This window comes from Peromyscus maniculatus, chromosome 16, assembly GCF_049852395.1.
Source record: "Peromyscus maniculatus bairdii isolate BWxNUB_F1_BW_parent chromosome 16, HU_Pman_BW_mat_3.1, whole genome shotgun sequence".
Lineage (NCBI taxonomy): Eukaryota > Metazoa > Chordata > Mammalia > Rodentia > Cricetidae > Peromyscus > Peromyscus maniculatus.
Genome location: NC_134867.1, coordinates 41,992,804 through 42,011,727, shown reverse-complemented (window position 1 = coordinate 42,011,727; position 18,924 = coordinate 41,992,804). Strand labels below are relative to the sequence as shown.

General features: G+C 42.7%; 1 protein-coding gene across 1 annotated transcript in view; it reads left to right on the top strand.

Moving 5' to 3' along the window:
- Nucleotides 1–556: 556 nt before the first annotated feature.
- Nucleotides 557–18,924, top strand: part of Txlnb (taxilin beta) — a 43,091-nt gene continuing 24,723 nt past the window's right edge. Inside the window, exons 1-4 of the mRNA XM_006986081.3 lie at nucleotides 557–713; nucleotides 3,654–4,099; nucleotides 11,496–11,587; nucleotides 16,677–16,847. Of these exons, the coding sequence (XP_006986143.1) occupies nucleotides 3,667–4,099; nucleotides 11,496–11,587; nucleotides 16,677–16,847 (696 nt within the window). The 5' untranslated portion in view covers nucleotides 557–713; nucleotides 3,654–3,666. The remainder of the gene's footprint in view (nucleotides 714–3,653; nucleotides 4,100–11,495; nucleotides 11,588–16,676; nucleotides 16,848–18,924) is intronic.

The window sequence follows — 18,924 nt, the reverse complement described above, 5'->3', positions numbered from 1 at the left end:
GGAAGGCATTTTTTTAGGGTGAGTGGGCTCATGGACATGTCAGCTTGGGACACACTAGTTGCCACATTTGTGAAGACAACCTAAACCATAGCTCCAAAACAGCCACCTAAAAGTGTATTTCAAACTTTGCGAAAACAATAGCAACAGCGAGAACGTAGTGGCCTCGGAAGCAGTCTCTGCCACCACACTGTGTGCCGTGCAGGCCACATTTCACCTTCAGTGATTCTGAAAAGAAACCCGACACTAACTAGCCCAGCCCAAGGGACAGGGACTGAATCATAAGCCACGCTGGAGATAAACCAGGAAATAAAAAACAAACAAACCCTGGTTTATCCAAACGAAGGACGGTGGTGGAAATCTGCACCAGGAGCCCCTTCATCTGGGTTTGCATTCTGAAGAGGACTAAACGTGGTGAAGAATCTCCCAGCCCACCAGCTGCTTTTCTTTGAAAGGAGATTTCCCTGGCGATGATACCTACTGAAGCGTGGGCAGACTTCTCTCTTGCTGCGTCATGGGACGTTCCCTTCCCCACCCCCTCCTTTTGTGGGCGTGTGTGTGTGTGTGTGTGTGTGTGTGTGTGTGTGTGTGTGTGTGTGGTTTCTTGCTCACTGTAAGAACACAGCCCTGCCGCCTGTTCCTGCTGCTGCTGCTGCCCTGACTCTCTGCCATCTCTCTCCTCTCTTTTCTCTTCCTGCTTAGCTCCCTTCCTTCTGGTAAGTGTGGCAAACACTCCCAGCAAAAGCCCTGCGTGAAGTGCAGCCTGTAGTCTGTAGTGCTCAAAACTTGTGGATGCCAGTGAACGGTGGCAGGCTTTCCATTGTTCAACTTCTAAAGACAACCTGTCGATCAGGAAGGGACTGTGTGTGTGTGTGTGTGTGTGTGTGTGTGTGTGTGTGTGTGTGCAACTGCAGGGATCTCTAGGACAGGGAAACTGGTTTCTCCTCACAGGAGGGGCGCAGAGCCAATAAAGTTTCTAAAAGACAGATTTTAGAGTTTCTCCACCAGAAAATAAATTACTATAGAAAAGGGATCATTTAAAGTTCTTCAGCTTTGTTTGTATTTGGTTTTCCTTCTTGTTTAATTTGTTCTGGGGGCTTTTTTTTTTAAGGCAGTAAATTGCCCTGGGAAGAAAAGGTAGCTTACTCTGAAAAGGAAGCTGTGGTTTGGGGAGATAGCACAATAGTAGAGCATTTCAGGTCCCGGGATCGATCCCCAGTGCTGCGCGCGCGTGCACACACACACACACACACACACACACACACACACGCACACGCACACGCACACGCACACGCACACGCACACACACGTAGAACAGGGATTTAAAGACTATCCATGGACCTACACGAAAAAACAACTGATGGGTGAACGGATCACACACACACTTCCATGTCTCCTAACCACAAAAACATGCCTCAGGACTCGGGAAACAGCTGCCTTGGAGTTTACTTGACTTCAGATTTCATCCAACGATAATCTCCCCTGCCCTTACAAGCTCACATATGGGTTCAAACCAGTAAATGTTCCCTATTTACAGTCTGACTTAGCCCCTATCCTCTCGGCTTGAGGGATGGAGGGCTAAATGTCAGGACTCATTTTAGAAGGGCTTAAAATAACCTCTGGCTGGGCAGCAGGTGACAAGTGTCTTTCTCTGCACTCGGGAGAGGCAGGGGTTATATATAGATGAGCGCATAGTAAGGAGAGGTCAGGGTAGAAATTGCCGTGATGGAGACATTGCCACATTATGTGGTAAGAAGTTGATGAACTAGAACTAGTGAACTTCCTTCTAACTCAGCGAAGGCTGAATGAGACCCACAGGTGGGTGGGGGGTGTCTGTCGTACGCTGGATTTTCCACTCTCTTGGCGTTCAAGTGTTCTGACACCTACCGCCCTAAAAATGGGACAAGGAGGCTGTGCAGTTTGGAGAACAGCATGTTTTTGTTTTACTTTCATGCCAACACAGCAAAACCTGTGAAGCTTGAGGATTTCCCCATATTTTGAAGCTGCTAATTAGCGGCATCATTATTAAATTCTATTTGCAAACAAAATGTACCAGAACTTAAAAAAACCTAAGCCAAATCTACCCACCCCTCAAAGGGGTAAGCGCAAAGCCTAGGTTCTTTAATGCAATGTATTGTATTACTCCATATTTCTCAGAGTCCGTATTATAGCTAGGTGGTGTTGTTGCTGCTGCTGGGGATGATGATGGGGGACAGGGTCATTACCTGAGGAAGGCCTGGGACTCAGTATGTAGCTGAGGATGACCTTGAACTTCTGATCCTCCTGCCTCCATGTAGAATAATAGGCATGCCCCACTACGCCTGGTTCGAGCCTATATTGTATTTGAATTATTTCTCTAGTTGACCCCCCTGTTTACTATACATTTCTTTTTCTTAAAATTTTTACCCTTCCCCAGAACTTCATGTCTTAGAAAATTGAAATTTCTTTTCTTCTAAAATAAAGTCAATTTTTGGAGTAGAGTGGTATAGAAATGTAAGGAATTAGTATTCTAAGTGGGTTGGAGAGATGGCTCAGTGGGTAGAACTCTTACTCTACAAGCATAAGGATCTGAGTTCAGCTCCCAACAACCATGTAGCAACCCGAGGGTGGGCACGTGCACCTGGAATTGTAGTGCTGTGAGGGACAGAGACGGGAAGACACTGGGGCTTGTTGGCTGCCAACCTAACACAGGTTCAGGGAGACCCCATATCAAAGGAATAGGGTGGGGAGTGACAGAGCAGGACGCCTGTCACCCTCCTCTGTCCTCCACATGTGCACACACACACCCACCCACACACACACACACACACCTATACACACATACACACATGAAGATACACTTACAAGCACCATCTCTCTTCCATATTATTGACTTATGTATACATTCCCTCCTTCCCCGTTTTAATTCAAAACTAATGCTAGTCCAAAGCTCAAAAAAAAAAAGAAAAGAAAAGAAAAAATGTTTCTCTTCCTTGGTAATTGCATGTTGCTCATTATCAGGGAGAAAGTACTAGAAAAGTGATTTTACCTAATAATGTGTTTATATTAAAGTATGCAAATTGAATTTTTACTTAAAGATTAAAAAGTAGCTTAGGGCTGGGCAGTGGTGGTACATACCTTTAATCCCAGCCCTTGGGAGGCAGAGGCAGGTGGAACTCTTTGAGTTCGAGGCCAGCCTGGTCTACAAAGTGAGTTCCAGGACAGCCAGGACTGTTACACAGAGAAACCCTGTCTTGAAAAACTTAAAAAAAGAAATGTAGCTTAGGGATGTAACTATTATGAATGATCTTTAGTAAGTACAATGGTTCTTGTATTAAATATTTTAGCTATGAAAGAGAATGTCTATATGCATGTACTTCTAAGAACTGTGAAATCCACACATGAAAATCTTAATACAAACTGACAAATATATTCATAAAAAACAATATCATGAGTTAACTCAAATGATTTCAGCGATAAGAGATACTACTAAAATGTGAAGATTACACTCAAAATACAACAGTAACATGACTTGATTTTAAGTGTCAGCGACATATGAAGGTCCATTTTTTTTCTACAACAGAAACCAAAATTAGTTGGTACCAACCTGAGAGATACCTTTATCGTTAATCTATAAGTGGGTTCATTACATACAACTTAACTGTGCTTCCCACTAGGTACCACTCTCATATGGAGACTAATCACCCTAAACAGCTCTCAGCTGAACAGCCAAAATCTCCCGGGGACAGTTCCTCACTCAATCACAATGGCCTGGGAAAGCAAGATGGCCAGCCGCCCTCAGCCTCCCTCGGAGCACCAGAGCAGGAGTCAAGTGTGCACCCTGAGGAGGGAACCCACGACATCTCTGAAGAGTTGAACCGGCAACTGGAAGACATCATAAGCACGTATGGGTCTGCTGCCTGTCCCGCGGGGACCCAGGGTGCCGCTGAAACTAAGGAGCAGCCTGAAAACACAGAGGCGCCGGACAATGAGGATGGAGACTGTGAAGAAACCATTGAAGAGACAGACAGAGAACCCACTGCTTCTGAAGAGCCAGCCGCAGCCAAAGAGCCTGTCAGCAATAAAGAGCAAAAGCTGGAAAAGAAGATCCTAAAAGGATTAGGCAAGTATTATGTTCTAATATCTGACTTTTCTCTTAATTACCCCATGTCTTTAACCTCACTGAAAGCCATAGCTAATACATTTGGATTAATATCATAGCCTCCTTTGGGGCTGTTTTTGTCCCTAGCCCGTTCTTTAAATAAAACTAAAGTAGGACTGGAGAGATGGCTCAGAGGTTAAGAGCACTGGCTGTTCTTCCAGAGGTCCTGAGTTCAATTCCCAGCACCCACATGGTGGCTCACAACCATCTGTAATGAGATCTGGTGCCCTCTTCTGGCCTGCAGTCATATATGCTGTATACATAATAAATAAATAAATCTAAAAAAAAGTTTAAAAAAAATAAATAAAACTAAAGTAAAAGTTTTAACACGATACCTATCTACTCTATTCCCAGGGCTTCCCACTGCTTTTAGAGAGAACATCAGAATTCTTAAGACCTTTTTAGCCCCTTAAACCGATCTAAGCCTAAACAGTTTGAGCTTGATGTCATTTCCCAGTGTCCCCCAGCATCTTTTTTCACCCTTCTATCCCTGTCCCCACGCTACTACGGTCATTCTCACCTTCCATGTTGGTTCTTTGAACTTCCATGTTCTCTTCCCTAAAGGCCTGTGCACACTCTACCCAGAAACCTCTGCCCACTTTGCCCGGCCACCCTTCCAGCCTCTGGAGCATAAAACTCCTACTTACCATACAGTCATAATGGAAGGGCAATTTCTTAGCCCGATTCTAAAGTGGTAACTTCTTTGGGTCTGCATTGTACCATGTGCCCTTTTTCATAGTACTAGTGAGCATTTGGGGTGGGGGAGAGTATGTGGTTAATGTATCTAACTCCCAATTGAATTTTTTTTTTTTTTTTACAATCTAAAGAACAGTGTGCATATGTGTTTTGAACATCACATGGGTGCCTGTGGTATAAGACAGGAGATGACAAATTAAAAGCTCAGTAAATATTTGCTATAAGGATGAATAAATGAATGGGAAATGTAAATGGGAAATTGAAAACAAACCTAGTAAATAAGCAAAATATAATAAATAGGAATGGTTCATTGATAAAATAATCGTCAGTTAGGTCACTTATTATAAGATATTTTTGGTTAAGAACAGATCTCAAAAACTATGGTTACATCTGTCAAGAAAGGCAGAAGACACATACATGTGCACATCCACTCACTGGTCTCATGACTATTTGCTAATGCCTGGTTATGATGCACTGTGCTGAAAGCACAAAAAGAGATGATCCCTTTGGGTAAAGGTCTCTCCGTGTAGAGAAAAAAGCAAACACATGAACAGTTAGAGAGCAGAAACAGGCAGAGGAGAAAATGTTTTTGAAGAGCCTGGGGATTGGTAGCACCAATAACTGTGAATGAAGGGGAAAAATGCTCATTTTGTAGCAATGGCTGAAAAAATATTACTATGCCTAGGAAACTCCCTCAGTCCGTCCCCATAGTGACTGCCACTGAAGCACTCACGTCAAAGACGACTTCCCATGCAAGACTCTGTTAACATCACCTTTCTCATGTCTCCACTCTCTCCACCTTCCATGTTAGATGGCTAAGTTCTCAAGGGAAGAACCCACACCTCGCTCATTTGTACAGTGTGTGGAGTGAAATACCAAAGGGACCGAGTCAGAACCCCGTTCACACTCCACACACTCCAGCAACAGATTTCTATCTGTAAACCCAAGTGGTCTACACTAGAGTACGGCACCAGTGTGTGCATAAAACTCATTCTGAAAGGAATTTCTGGAAGGGTTTAAAGATACCTTCCAGTAATACACCTGACTGCCCCCAACATAAAGATCACAACAACATTTAATATGTTTTCACACTCCCAAAATGCAAGGCTGAATCATTCTAAAGCACTGGGAGTTATTATAACGTCCTTCAATGTTAAAGGACACTTTTTTCACTTCTCCAATCAAATCACCTTGGACGTGCCTCTTGGCACTGTCCCATTAAGGACCCAGAATGTCTCTGACCCATTGTGCATATCATTCCTAAACCATTTATATAGGGATTTCTGTGTATCGGCTCCAATAAGGGACAAACGATGAAGACAATGAGGGGAAACCAAAGGCAACCAATTGGAGCTTCTCCCATGAATGATTTTATAAATCTGTATAATACTTATAACTATCAAAAAAATTAGGACAGTTTCTCAGAATGAGGAAAAAAGTTACACTCCTTTTTTTTCCCCCTGCCAGTCCAATGTGTTTGGCTAGACTTTCTGCTTGTGCATCAGAGGCCAACTCTCAGCATGCGTGGGCTGGTGGCCTTTCTGTGCTGTTCCAATCTAGATCATTAACACATTCTTCCACACACAGTACGCTCTCAGCTACACTCAGAGTTACAGCAACATTTTCGGGCAAGCCTACACATAAAAGCGCCACTTCCAACTTAGCTGCCTACAAGTGGCTTTAGGAAACTTCTTGGCTACTTGTTAATGGCATGGTGCTGCAATATTGTCTACAAACATCGCTCTGTGTTTAAATCAAATTCGGAACGTGTCAAAACTCTGCCAGGCGCGGAGATTCAGAACTGGTGGACATAAAGCGAGCCAAAGGCACTATGACAATTCGGCAGAAAGCAGGGTGTGGAAGAAAAGGATGATCCAGCTTCAGAAACTGTTCCTTCTCTTAGAAGTAATAGAGTCTGGGCTGCGGGCTTCTTCCTGGGGAGAGAGCTTCCCTGGGCAGAAGGAGGTTGCCAGATAAGGTAAGGCTCTGGCCGCATCTGCCATTTACCAAAGCAGAGACTCGTAACTGTCTTTTTTATAAGAGGCATCCCTGTGACTGCAGAGGGCTGCCGTTTCTCTGAATAAAAATCCTAAATATGCCAGAGAAGCGGGTTTGTTGTGGGATATTTCACTTACCTGACTACAGGTAAGTTGCAATACATACACCAAGAAACCCAAAAGAAAGACAGTTAGCTCTGTAACATCTTCAGACACCCATTCACTTCTCCTCATCTTCCTTAGAACAGTCACACACACACACACACACACACACACACACACACACACACACACACCACACACCAGAGGGTCTAATCCATTTCTGGTTGATTTATACAAATTCTGAGAGGACACCAACCTATAGTTTTGACATAATTTCTAAATGTTCTCGAGGAGAGGATGAGAGACCAATGGAACTCAAGGAGGAGAGGAATTGGCGGGACTCAACGATGGATGAGCAAGTTCACAGAGAAACTGAAACTTGGATCAGAATTGAGTTGAGACAGGTGTTAGAGAAACAGAGTCAGGGCTCGAGAAAACAAGTCTCGAGCAAAATGATTCCTTCCCTCTGCTGAGCACAGGAGACAGTGTCCACATTAACACCTTCTTACTGGTTTTTTTTTCTTGTTTTTTTGTTTGTTTGTTTGTTTGGTTTTTTGAGACAGAGTTTCTCTGTGTAGCTTTGCGCCTTTCCTGGAACTCACTCTATAGCCCAGGCTGGCCTTGAACTCACAGAGATCCGCCTGCCTCTGCCTCCTGAGTGCTGGGATTAAAGGCGTGTGCCACCACTGCCCAGCCACCTTCTTACTCTTTCTGAGACCCTCATAAGAAACCCAGGTCTATTGTCTAAGTGAGTGAAAGGCTGAAGTTCCAAACACAGCTATGCTACGGTCACTAAAATTCCAGAGGCACAAAATGTCAACTTAAGGGAAGATGCTGTGACTGAAAAATACAGGCCGGGTAGAACTGTCAAAACTGACTGTGGTCTTCAAACCAAGAGAAACAATCAGATGCTGGGACTGTGAGAGGAGACAGTGAGGGTGAGAGCACTAACCGAAAATGCAGATCCACACTCAACATCCCAGGATGACAAAACATGGGACCCATCAATGTTGTTTCTCCTGGATTGCTATTTGTACCAGGCTATACGTGGTTAAAGACATTTCACTTGTGGAGACACCAAACCTTAAAGACTGGATTCCCAAGCCATTTAGTCAACTCAGTAATTTAATTTGATAGTCAGGGAAACTGAGGCTACAAAGTTGCTCAACTTGTTGATGGAAGTATGGGTTCTAAAACTTAGGTCTCCTAGTTAGATGTGAACTTCCCTGAAAAGATATCTATTACTGTTCAAAAATGCTTTGTTGGCCGGACGGTGGTGGTGCATGCCTTTAATCCCAGCACTCGGGAGGCAGAGGCAGGTGGATCTCTGTGAGTTCGAGGCCAGCCTAGGCTACAGAGTTAGTTCCAGGAAAGGCAAAAAGCTACACAGAGAAACCCTGTCTAAAAAAAATATGCTTTGTTGAACACTTATTGTATTCAATTGTATGACTAGGAGAACAAAAATTAACATTAAAATGTGACTCTGGGTATAACATTTGAAAGAGGACACACTCTTCCACAATACATGGACAAGAAGAAGAAAACACAGAATTGTACAAGCAAGCAACAAGAACAAATTTTACCCCCTCCACCAAAAATGAAATAAAAGAAACTCTTTGGAAGAGAAAAAGCCTAAGTTTAGGGATACATTGAATCTCTGCAAGCAACCGTGACATTCAGTAAAAGCAAGCATCACTGTACTGGAGAAAAAATCCTGGTTCACATGTCTACAGCTGTTTCAGTTGTCTGAAAGTTAAGGTTTTGAATTTCTTTCCCAAATGCTGGACAAAAGCCGATTTTGAAAAGGTCTTTTATGTAAAAGCCAGCTCCTTCGTCCTGCAATACAGCTGAGCCAGTGGCCGCAGCCAAGGCCACCGTATTGTCCTCCTGCTACGGGTGCTTCAGCTTTACACAGCTTCCCAATAAAAGCGCTGTGCGCTGTGGTCGTCATATGCCCACCACGTGCCTTCCTCAGCTCTTTCAGGGAGAAACGAGGCTTCCTTCAGAACGGCACATCCGGGAGAAGGCAGATGATGCCCACCTGATAAAATGTTCTGGAATAAAGCCAGGGTTTCCTCTTACGGCTAATATGCCAGCACATGGCTCCGTTTCCATGAAAATGCAATAACAGTTCTCTCGGAGAGTGAGTCCATCTCTCTCTGTTCCTCTCCTCCGTGAGTGTCCCACACAGCACCCTAGCCCCCCAGAACCCATGTAGGTTTAAAACCTAATGTCTCTGATGCATTCAATACACCTCTCTATAGTGTCTTGAATTTTCTTTTGAGGCTGGGAACACTTTTTGAAGGTGTATTGATACACTGGAATGATAGATAAACATCTATTAAGCAGTGGGAAACTACTAGAGCAGAATGGGATCTCAGTTAACATGAAGATTATGCAACAGGAACAGCAAAACGCCCTCTGTTAGCCACAGAAAATACAACCTAAACAGATAAACCATTTGAGAAGAAGAGAACACGGAAGTCACTCATCTCTGCCTTTCCAGTAAGACATGCAATGGCCTCATATGTTCACGATCATCACGAGAAGTCCTTCCCACACACTGAATCTCCAGGTGAGGGTAAATGTTTACCTTCCTCTACTTACCCAGCACATTGTCATTTGGTTTGCCTGATACCTGCATCTGCTAGCTGGCTTTATCTCACTGTATTATTAGTGTGACTAAGCATTTGTCATGGACCGAACACTATGCCCTAACTTGAGGAACAGCGAGCTTCCTTGCCTTTAATAGGTAAAAATGACCCAGGAGAGAAATTCGAACCTACGTTCCCAGCTCTGAAGTCAAGGGTGAAAGGATGGTCTGGCCAGTGCAGATCCCCCAAGCTGCCAGAGGAGCAGCTGGAAGCACATGCCCAGCAGAGGCAAGCATTGTGCTCATCAGCCGCCAAGGCCAGCACACTGTGCAAGGGCTTTGAAGAGCTAGGAGCTGGGCGGAGCCCACTCACGGCCACCTTCTCTCCTGGCTTAGGCCAGCCTTAGATCTGAACTGACTCACTGGGCCAAGACAGACCAAACTTTAGGAAGGAAGCCATTTTCTTCTAAAGACATTTAGACTTGTTTCACTAGACTTCTCTACAACCCAAATCCCAAGTGAGATCTTAGAGCAAGTCACCTTGGAGTCTTTGCAGTGCCAGCAGGAATCATGTATGGTTGGTGTTTTCTGGGCCTTGATTATTTCATCTAGAAAATTGAATTGGCTAGCCTGGATGTCTTTGAAGATCCTTCTAGACCTAGGATTCTGTAATCCCATGTAAGCTTGCCATATTTAACAAATAAGAACATTTAGATGTCGACTAGAATTGAGTCATGAGTTAATGATGAATGTAATTGTATATATGCATGTCTCCTGCCCTGCCTTTTGAAGGCAGTCCTAATTCCTGACAGATCTGCTTCTCCAGGATGAAGGCAAGTATTCTAGCCCAGAGGAAATGTCAGTTCTTAGGGAAAAGGTTACAAAGTTGTTCACATTGTTAAGTTCGTTTGCATCAGGAAACAGGGGCTCTCCTCATTGACCTGACCTCCTTACCGTGAGTAGACCAGCTGCTGTCACAGGTAGGAGCGGAAGGGGGAAATCCTCCACCTCGACAGGATGGCTTGCAAAAATGTAATCCGTAGTAAATGTGGGCCCAAGCATCCCAGACATCCCTCCTGACACTGGCCAGATGGCTAACTAGCCCCACCGAGACTCAAAGCTAAAGGAAACAGAAGGAAGAAGACAAGGGGGAGTCTAAATCTATTCAATGATCAGGAACATATGAGTTCTAGAATACAGCTTGATGCCCAACTGGGGAGAAAAAGAAATGAAGCTTCCAGCAGAGATTAAGGTCTGGATTGTAGAAATGGTTGCATGGGAAGGCTGAACCCAAAGTCATGGAACACACACACACACACACACACACACACACACACACACACACCCCTATGAAACATCTCCGAGGTTTGGATCTTTTCTCTTATATACTGGTTTTTATTCTCTGGTAGGCAATATGATTAGTTATTCTCACCCAAGCTTGATGAGTAGGCTTAGCAAAGAGAGAGGATTGGTTCAAAGGGAGGTGTCAAAACAATACAGGATAAGCAGGCTCTGCTTGGCCACATCATGCACTGACACTGGCCGTTTCTTGCTCACCGGGAATTCTGATTGGCTGTTCTGTTTCTTTTTTATTAGTTGACACAGGAAATGGGTAATTTGTCATTTCATAAAGTCAGTGCTGTGACACGCTTACCTTTAAAATATTCAGGATACACAAGGGGGGGTGATGGAAAATTTGGGGATTACTGTTCTAGCAAACATTTATTGGAATTCTACCATGAATTTGACCCTGCACCACATCAATTCATCCCCACTCTGAAAGGCAGGGGTTATTTTTTTCTGATAGGAAGAGAAAACTGTATGGGAGGTCAGGGAAGTTAATGGTTTGGCTGAGATCGTTCCTAATTTGCAAGAGGTTGGCCCTAATTTGCAAGTGATCAGTTGGGAATAGCAGACACTATCACTCCACGACAAGCTCAACACTGATTTTTAAAATTTTCTTTTCAAGGCAAAGAAGCTAACTTGCTAATGCAAAATCTGAACAAGCTGCAAACCGCCGAAGAAAAGCTTGATTTTTTATTCAAGAAGTATGCTGAGTTGGTAAGATCTTTGATCAGTTCCTTCTGTCAGAAACTCCCAGCTCTAGTCACTGCTAAGAGGAGATGGCAGCTTCTCATGGACATCATTATAGAACACAGCTAGTGATCATAAACAAGCAAAACGAGATTCACAGAATTCTAGAAGGAAAGTATTTTTGAGGAAAAAGAAAAGCTGAGATGTAACTAGAAAGGAAAAGATGGTAATGGTCTCTGTGTTCAATTATGTGCATAATTTGGGGGAAGCAAGAAAGAGGAGCACAGATAATTTAAATCTATGGATATTTTAAAGTTCTTGTTAACTTTAAAGTAAAAAAAAACCCTGTCTCTATAAAGATGAATGAATATTAAATTTTCATTCAGCTTCTACACTCACGGTTCTCAAGGACTACAAGAAAACTTCAGAGTGGAGTCGATGCCACCCCACAGTTCATGGCACTTTCTCGTCTGGCCTGGGCCAGTTTTTCAATTCTCTTCTTTGGTCCCCATTCTCCCCTTCCCTACAATGACAAAGTCATCTCTGGGGTTGCTTAGTGTCCAGCTCTGTGTCCTCCACAGACAGACAGCCTCACTCTCCATACTTAGGGTCCTGGGAGCAAGGGAAGCCACTTCAAACCATCCAAGAATTCCAGAAGGCCATTGTCTCCTCTTCTGAGCTGTGATTGGCCCGTGGAGAAAAGGAACAGACTTGATGAGGACAGTGCTCGGGTACCAATGAGGCCTCACCTGCTTCCCTAAGAAGAGCAGGAAAAGGCGATGGAAACAGAAACATCTGAGCTCTGTGCATCACTCTTTCCTTTACCCCCAGAAACGAGATAGCAAGCTGCTTTTTAACTCTGTGTGTGTGTGTGTGTGTGTGTGTGTGTGTGTGTGTGTGTGTGTGTGTGTGTGTACTCTTTAAGAAAGTCACTGACTTGACTCCTCTGGAGAAGTAGCAACAGGTAAATGAGGCTCTACACAGCACAGAACTTCTTCCCGGCAGGACTTGAAGCACCTCCCCTCCCCGGGTAGATGTATTTTACAGCCAAGGATGCTCCACTTGGGGACCTACGCCACTAGTGTGCTCGCCCGGCCCCAGGAGGCCTTGGGCCTAATTTCACTGTCTAAATTATGTTTTTAGGAGAGCTTCCCAAACTGAGTAGGCATCAGGCCCACAAACTCCATGCCTGTTGACGGTTTGTTTTTCAGTGACTCTAGTCCCGTAATCCCTATGTGTCCTTTCTTTCCTTCGGTCTTGACACACCCTGGTATGCTGAATTGTGACGTCATCAACACAATACAATTCTAAAACCCCAGTGCTCAGCTGATTGCTTAGCTTTTAGTTATTTTTAGTCATACAAACCACATCGTGATGATGTGAGAGTTCCAAAGGCACAACAACGTTATCTCCAATCCATCATCTAAAACACAAGTTCTGCTTTGCGCCTGCTCCTCTCCAGCTCTGTGCAGCCAGAGATGGAGTCGCTCCTGCCAAACGGCACAGACAAGTTGATATTTCGGGGTTTGTTTTCTTTTCTGTTGTTGTTGTTTTGTTTTTGTTTTTTTGTTCATGTGGCATCTTTCTGCCCGTGTAGTTCAGTCTGCATAAGCACATTTTGTTGAAATTGTATCACATTCCATTCAGCGACTCTATGTGCTGATTCACTCGTTTGGGAGCCAGCGTCCTCCCACTTCAGAGGACACTGCTGCAGTGAATGCCATCATTTACAGATTTGTTCCTCCTCCAGTATGAGTTTAGGAAACAATTCTAGGAAAAGGATTACTGGATCAAATAGGATGAAGGTTTCTTTGTTTTTCAGTTTTATGGCCATGTTGCCTGCCAAAGGAAGGGTAGAAAATTACAAAGCGATTTAACATTGGCTATTAGCAATTTAAATTAGCGTAACGTAAGTTGGAAGTCAAGGATCTTTTTCCCCAAATCTGGACCCCATTCTCTCATGTACACCACATGACTCTCACTTACTCATTTTTTTTTTCAGTATTTTCTGTACTGTCTGTCCATCATCCCTTCCACTAAACTACTACACACCAAGGCCATTACTGCTCATTTCCTAGCACCATACTTGGCATGACTAGGAAGAATCCTTGACTGGCACCTGACACTGTCTTACAGTGCTACATGGCCACAGCAGTACACTCGAGAACTCCAGTCTGAGGGAGATTTTTCCAGGACCCAGGGTTCTTCATGCTGGTCCCAGGAAATTCCCTACTCACCGTTATAGCCAGACAATCATCCCAACATAGACAAGCCAGTTCAAGCCTTATAGCATTTGTCTTATGCCCTATAACAAACTTTAAGATCTAAAAGATTATTCTCAAAAACCGATCCAAAAGACCAACTATATTTCCTTTCCAGGGAAGAAAATTTTTTAATTATTTACTTGGAGATAAAAGCCTATTTCCTCGCTCATTGATTAGGATAGTAGCATAGAAAATGTCTGAAATACAATGGTTAGTATGGAGTAAATTGTCAATTCCAATTCTTTAATTCAAACTGCCACTCTAGCTCACTCATGCTCACAGAGCCTGAAGTCTGTAATACTATCCGCCATTGTGTTCATCAATAAATAAGGACATGTTCATTAATAAGTAAGGATACTTCATGACTGCATTAAGAAATGACCTTAGGAAAATATTTTCTGGAAATTTTCTCAATTTCTATATACTGAAGACAAATCATTAATACAATTCTAATGTAGCCATTGGCAATAATTGTGCTTTTATTTATTTTTTAACTTAGCAAAGAAGAAAGAACAAGAAATTTCAGATAAAATCCTATATACCTGTTACAAATTTCCAGAACTGTGCCTCAATGAATCATTGAACCTCACAGCCAGCTTTGGGCTGAGGTTGACTTGGTTGTAATATGCTTACTTTCATTCATTAAAAACAAAAAAATCCTTGCATTCATACACAAGCACAGAAGTCTGAACCATATGAAAACAAAATCATCCAGACACTAAAAAATGCAAGAAGCTCAGAGCCTTTCATTTTAAAGCCAAGGAGAATAGACCTGGCTAAAATTTTAATGTGCACAATCTTATAACACAGCCAAAGATTAAATATGGTAAAACATAAATCATCTGTCTTCCAACCTATAAAGCACATAAAGTTTATATTTACTTCAGGACACACAAAGACGATACAGTCTTGTCCATCAAGGAGCACTAGGTGTCTCTGCCTGGAGATATTTTGCTTGTCACAGTTAGGTATGTTACTGCCACACAGTAGAGAGAAGGGCCCAGGCTGGTGGGCCCATAATACAGAGGATTCTGCACAATACAAAAATATGTCCCATTTTGTCAACAGCGATGAACCTGAAAAGTTTTGGTATATGGCTTATTCTTCACAAGTAAAGTCTAGTCTATAATGGCAATAACAATACATCAATTTCAAGGAAGAAAACTCTTGCTACAATCATGGGACATTTTACCTTGTCTAATCACCAGGGTACAAAATGAAAAAGTTCAGCATGAGAAATGCCTAATGTAGGCTCACTGGCTTTTCAAGAAGGATGTTAATGCCAATCATTATTTCTAGTAACACGGTTCACTTTTTCCAATGTTAATTTCTAAAAAGTAGAAATTGCACATGGGTATAAACTTAGAATATCAAATGTGCACATTCTTGGCTCAATCTGAAGAGGGTTTTTAATAGTTATTCAACATGGTAGAAGAAAAAGAATAAAACAAGATAGGAATTGAAGAAAGTGTGACAATCTTCAAATAGTTCAGGGGAAAAACAAAAAGACTTGCAAAACAGGGAAACTGAGATGTGGTCAAGATTCTTGTGGAATGTATATCCATTTCCGTCAGGCTCTGTGAGGCACCAGGAACACCTGGCATCTAGAAGCACCCACTGGCTCCCCAGAGATTTTCTTTGCTCTTAGCCGATATGGCTATTAATAGAACCAGCTCCTTCCTGCCTTAAGCAACACCCAGGCACTAAAGAAACCAAGTTCAGTAGAGGGAACGATTCCAGACCAAAGTCTGCTGCTTGCCTGTGGCCACATTGATATTCCAACTGATATTGGTCTACACCACTCTGGTGGCTTCTGGAGACTGTTTCCCATGCTTCTTCCATTAGAACTAAGACCTTAGGATAATGTTACCAGATTTAGCAAATAAAGACAAAAGATCCATAAACTTTACATTTTAGATAGTGAACAATTTTTGGTAAAAATATGGCCCATCCAATATTTGGAATATATACTGATACTAAAATTATTCCTTAATATATGAAATTTCTATTTACTAAAGTATCTGGTATCATATCTGGCAATCCTATGCTCATATTTTAGCATCCCAACATGGACAGTATGGGAATAAAGTGCATTTAGATTGCCAGAAACAAGGGTCGTGATGTCTTTACTGTAGCCACAGAGAGGTTGGGGACAGAGCTGGGCAGCAGAGAATGCTATAAATATTTGTCTTTTGTGCCACTCCGTTGTGCTGTGGCTATTTCTAATGCTTTGGCAAAAAACCATCACCATGAAGGCTTCTGTGTTTGGGTGTTATGGTTTCTCATACCCAGAGGGTCCACATCTAAAGCCCCAAATTATAAATAAGACAACTCCATCTTCTGTTTACCAGGGGGCCATTTTTCTCTTTCCTGTTTTTAAAAGTGTCACCGTCAGCTCATTTTCAGACAGAGTTATGAGAATGAAATGTGAGCCAAGCAAACAAATTGTTGGCCATGGTCTGCAGGTCTGCATACAAGATGCTGCCATAAACTCTAGCGCTTCCCAGATTCTCAAGCCTATCTTTCTTTTTTTTGGATAGCACTAGATGACATCATTAGACAGGAACAAAGAAAACATTGCATGACATTCAAAAAAAAAAGTCAAAGAAGAGGCTAATAGAAGTAATAGTTATGTAGAAATCATATATACGTATATATGTCACACTCTGCAAACTCTATCTATACATGATACAGGAGTGGCACTTATCATGAGCTGCTGGAGAGGCAGACAATGATGGAAATAGTTCCAAACAACCACACAGAAAGGTTTTTGGCTTAGCTTCTTTTTTTTTTTTTTGTGAGCCTCGGAGACATTCCTGTGATTTCTTCGCTGCTTACACCCCCACGTCTAGCTGGATGAGCATCGCGCGGAGCAGAAGAAACTAAGACTCCTGCGGAAGCAGCAGGCACAGACCCAGAGAGAGAAGGACCAGCTGCAGAGTGAACACAACCGAGCCATCCTGGCTCGGAGCAAGCTCGAGAGTCTGTGCCGCGAGCTGCAGAGGCACAACAAGACGCTGAAGGTAGGCGGCACCCTGGCTGGGAATGACACGGTTCTCAGCGGGCTGCATAGACGCAGGCCTCTGCCACCTGGAGAACGCATAGGTTACCACCAGAGAGCAGCGAGGTCACATACCAGTGATGCCACTTGCTCACTTGGGATCTTCAAGTTTTTAAATCTCCATGAATCCTTCCCCCACCATCTGATTGTATGGTCGGAAGGGAAAAACCAAATGAGATTTCATGGGCAAGGCGCCTACACAAGACAGCAGTGTAGGCCCAGAGTAAAATAAATGTCATGCCTCTTTCTTGCTGGCTGGGTTGAGGGTTTTTTGTTTGTTTTGATTGATTGGTTGTTTAGATAGTCCTTCATTTACTATTTAATTCCTTTTATTTTTACTTTATGTGTCTGGGTATTTCTCCAGCATGTATGTATGTCTGTGTATCACGTGTTCCTGGTGCCTGAGGAAGCCAGAAGGCAGCACGGAATTAGCATTACAGACAGTCATGCTCTGCCGTGTGGGTGCTGGGAATTGAACCCAGGTCCTCTGGGAGAGCACCAATGCTTAACCTCTGAACCATCTCTCCATCCCTTAATTTCCTCTTTAAAAGTTTGTAAAAAGTCAATGTTATATTTTTTATTCAATGAATTCTACATGACACGGCATAGACACAAAGCTAATTGACATGCTAACGTGAGGTGGAGAGCCAAAATGTCAATAATTGTCTAAGAAGCTACTTTAGAAAAACACTGAAGAGCTCTTTAAGACTTAATTACTCAATTTAAACATAATAGACTGATCACTTCATTATGTCTGCACGGGTTTCATTAGTTACAGCATGGGTCCCTAGCAGTTTATTTAATTTGATTACCAGCTCCATTCAAAAGGAAGATGTAGGGTTCTTCCAAATAAGTCCATTTGCATCTACAGTCCCTTTTCCAGTGGTAGATTCCAAAGCTGGAGACACACAGTAACTAATCAGACAATATTCCTGCAAGGAAGTTATTACTGTATGTGTTTACAAGGAGATATTTAAAAAACAAAAACATTAAAATCATTAACTACTTTGGCAAGCAGGAAAAGATAGTGTGGTTCCTCATTGCTCAATTATCCTGTCATGTTTGGGAAATGCGAAGCCAGTTCAATGAACTATGACTCTCACACTGCAAGTCCCAGAGGATGGGCATCTGGGCTTTCTTCAATGATTGTACTAGGAACAACCAGAAGTCCAGGTTAGATGGGGACCTGGAGATGGGAGCATCATCTTCAACTCATGGGGTAGTGTTTTGTGTTTACAAAAGACTCCGGTCTTTCTATAAGGTCACACAGGGAAGAAATGGAAATTAAACCAGATGGGGTGGGGAATGCGTCATTGAAAAGACGCCAGGGGAGAAGAGTGTGGCTTCGACCCTTTTAGGACTCTGCGTTATGTCATTTGATCAGCACAATGGCCTTCTGAGAGTTCATATCTCTACTGACAAGGAAACTCAGTGATTCTAATTAGTCATTTAAAGCCATGAATATTGGAGGTGTCAAAGTAAGAATTCAAATTCAAAATACTAACCTATCTTTGATTATTTCCCCATGGGCTGGGGCATATTGAATTTGTAGAGTCCACCATGTATATTCCCTTTTGAAAAACCAGTGCATGCAGTATTCCATAAGCAACAACTAGCTTTGGAACTGTCGGTATAATCCCAGCATTAACTGTGGAACGGTTTACTTCCTTCAAATACATCAGTTTTTGTTTCTTGAAGCACTGATGTTAGTTTTAGTCACGTTCACCTTCTGTCTTTTTGAATAACTGGTCATTTTATCATCATGAGCGTCCCCTGGTAATAACCTTTATCTTGATACTTACTTTATTTGACATCGATACAGCGCGCCTTAAGTTTTCTTACTTTTTTGTTTGCTTGTTTGCACAGTATATCTCTTTTCGTCTACTCATTTCCCATGTGGGTCTACAAATACAGCTCATAAAGACAGGATAAAGCTGTATATTGATTCTTTTCATAGGCACAGTGTCTGCCTCTAACTGGGGTGCCAGCCCATTAACACATAAAATAACGACTGACACGAGTGTATTAAGCAGTGAGTA